This window comes from Acyrthosiphon pisum, chromosome A1, assembly GCF_005508785.2.
Source record: "Acyrthosiphon pisum isolate AL4f chromosome A1, pea_aphid_22Mar2018_4r6ur, whole genome shotgun sequence".
Classification (NCBI taxonomy): Eukaryota; Metazoa; Arthropoda; class Insecta; order Hemiptera; family Aphididae; genus Acyrthosiphon; species Acyrthosiphon pisum.
The window spans coordinates 166044444-166047090 of NC_042494.1; the positions used below are offsets into that span (position 1 = coordinate 166044444).

At 30.4% G+C, this 2647-nt stretch overlaps 1 protein-coding gene across 1 annotated transcript; it reads left to right on the forward strand.

Annotated features, from left to right (window-relative positions):
- The first annotated feature begins 6 nt into the window (after positions 1 to 6).
- On the forward strand, positions 7 to 2447 carry LOC107883917. Its single transcript, XM_016804899.2, has 2 exons — positions 7 to 280; positions 348 to 2447. The coding sequence occupies exon 2, from the start codon at positions 1360 to 1362 to the stop codon at positions 2182 to 2184; it is 825 nt and encodes a 274-aa protein (XP_016660388.1). The 5' UTR covers positions 7 to 280; positions 348 to 1359; the 3' UTR covers positions 2185 to 2447.
- Positions 2448 to 2647: the final 200 nt, after the last annotated feature.

Sequence of the window (2647 nt, forward strand, 5' to 3'; positions counted from 1 at the left end):
CCCCACCAAACCATTACTTGTGAAAGGTGGTGGCCTCGATTTACGCGTGAAACCTTGTCTTTTGCCTCTAATGATGACCTTGCATATACCCTATCATTTTGCTTGTTACATTTTTCCTCTACAGTAAAAATTTTTTCATCGGTTAATAAAATATTTTTAAATTTTTTTCGACTGTACAGGCGTAGCAGCTTTTTGGATCTTTCATGTCTTATTGCCCTTAACCGGTCCGTCAACAGATGGCTTTAACATCTTTTGTATGCACATACACCTAAGTCATCACGTAATATGCGAGAGACCGATCGTGCGTTCATTTCCATCTCTCTAGCAATGATCTTCTGTTTTTGTAGAGGGTTACGATTAATTCTTGAACAAACGGTTTCGATCGCCTTTTTCGTTCGAACAGAACGAGGGCGACCACTTCTAACCCGATCAACAAAATCACCAGTGTTACGATAACGTCCTGTGGTACGATAAACAAAACGTTCACTCATTTCAAGCGGTCGCAAGAGACTGAAAATTTGTGCCGTCGATTTACCTGACTTAAACAAACCGATTATGGCGATCCGCATATGATACTCTTCCCACTACATCGTTACTATGTATACTATGACAATTCCTGTGATTGAGCAATGTACCTGACTCAAGGTGTATTGATAAGGTGTCGTCACTCTGGACCCCTATACGTATATGTATACTGATATACGTTGAGTACAAAAACAAATCCAGGCATTGAGTATTTTCTTTTCAAATTGTAAATTTGTATTAAGTGTCCCTTTATTATACCTATATAACTTGTCATTATCAACGGGTTGTTTTCCATCCGCTTGGAAATCAAGTTTTATTACACCTATTTACAAAGGCAATGATGATACTAATATAATAAATTATAGGCCTATCTCATTAATTTCAATTATACCTAAGAATTTTGAATCAATTATTTCAAAAAAGATTACACCACTTCTCTTACCTTTAATAAGTTTGGATCAACATGGTTTTATTAAAGATAGATCAACAGCCACAAATCAGTTAATTTTTCAGAAATTTATACTTGATGCCTTTTCTCAAGGTTTTCAAGTTTATGTTATTTTTACAGATTTCTCTAAAGCCTTTGATAAAGTTGATCACCAAATTCTTATCTCTAAACTCCGTACTATTGGTATTAATGACCCCTTTCTTTCTTGGATTTATTCTTATATTTCCGATAGAAAACAAATAGTCAAGTGTAAAAACTTTAAATCGATTCCGTTTACTGTATCATCTGGTGTTCCTCAAGGTTCTCACTTTGCACCAATTCTATTTCTGTTATTTATAAATGATTTAAATTTGTTTTATTCTAGAAAATTACTATTCGCTGACGATATGAAATTGTTCCGTCTCATAAAAAATAGTAATGATACATCTTTATTACAAGAAGATTTAAGTTTTTTAGCTAATTGGTGTGATATTAATAAATTACCTTTAAACTTCGAAAAATGCAAAGTTATGTCCTTCACGAGATCTCGTAACACAATTCTTCACACTTATAGTTTACGTAACCACCATTTACATCGTGTAAAGGAATTTTGTGATCTTGGTGTCATATTCGAGTCTGATTTAACCTTTAATCACCACATTCAACATATTATCAATAAATCATCTTCGATATTAGGCTTTATTACAAGAAACTGTAAAGACTTCAAAAACCATAACTCATTAACAATTCTATTTATGTCCTTAGTTAGATCTAAGCTTGAATATAATTCAACAGTTTGGTCTCCCTATTTAAACACGCAAATTCAATGCATTGGGAATGTCCAAAATCGCTTTCTCCGTTTTATGTCCTATAAATGTAATATTATACTTGTACCTCACTCGTCTTATCAACCCTTGTTGAACACATTTAACATCCAGAGCTTAGCAAACAGAAGAAAGGTAAATGATCTAATATTTTTGTTCAAACTACTAAACGGTTTTTTCTTCTGTCCGGAGCTATTGAGTTTTTTAAATTTTTCTGTTCCTCAAGTCAGAACTAGATCATCAATCATAACTACTTTTTATATAAATAATCACAAAACTAATTATGCGTTATCCGCTCCTATAAATAGAATGATGGCTATCGTTAATGATATACAAATTGAATTTTTTAATTTCAGTCCAAATTCTGTCGATTTTTTCAATAGTTTTGTAAGAAAAAAAATGTATTAGATTTATTTCTGTTATTATTTTTACTACTGTATTGAGTTTTTCGTATTTTGAGTATTTTCCCCAATTGTTATTTTTTACTATATTTCTGTGTTTTTTGTACTATTAGAATATTAAGTATCTTAGTTATTCATTAATTTATCTTTTCAAATGTTATTTATCAAATGTGTTTACCATACCTTTATGTATTATATAATAAATTACAATCTTTATGTAATTGGGTTATTACCTGTAAATAAATAAATAATAATAATAATAATAATAATAATAATAATAATAATACACTCTTGATTGAAAATATTACCACAGTTCTATAGTCACCAGAGCGCGCTTCCTGCCTTATGAACGCCTGTTTTTTCATACTGTTAAATGCAAAATGTCTTAAAAATTAAGAATTAAAATGCTATTTTTTTTTTAAATTGAAATTAGTATTTACAAAACACTAATAATAAAAAGTTTTTTTTTT

Bases quoted from the DNA above. Each gene is read 5' to 3' on its own strand.
- LOC107883917 (XM_016804899.2), top strand. From the start codon at position 1,360: ATGAAATTGTTCCGTCTCATAAAAAATAGTAATGATACATCTTTATTA.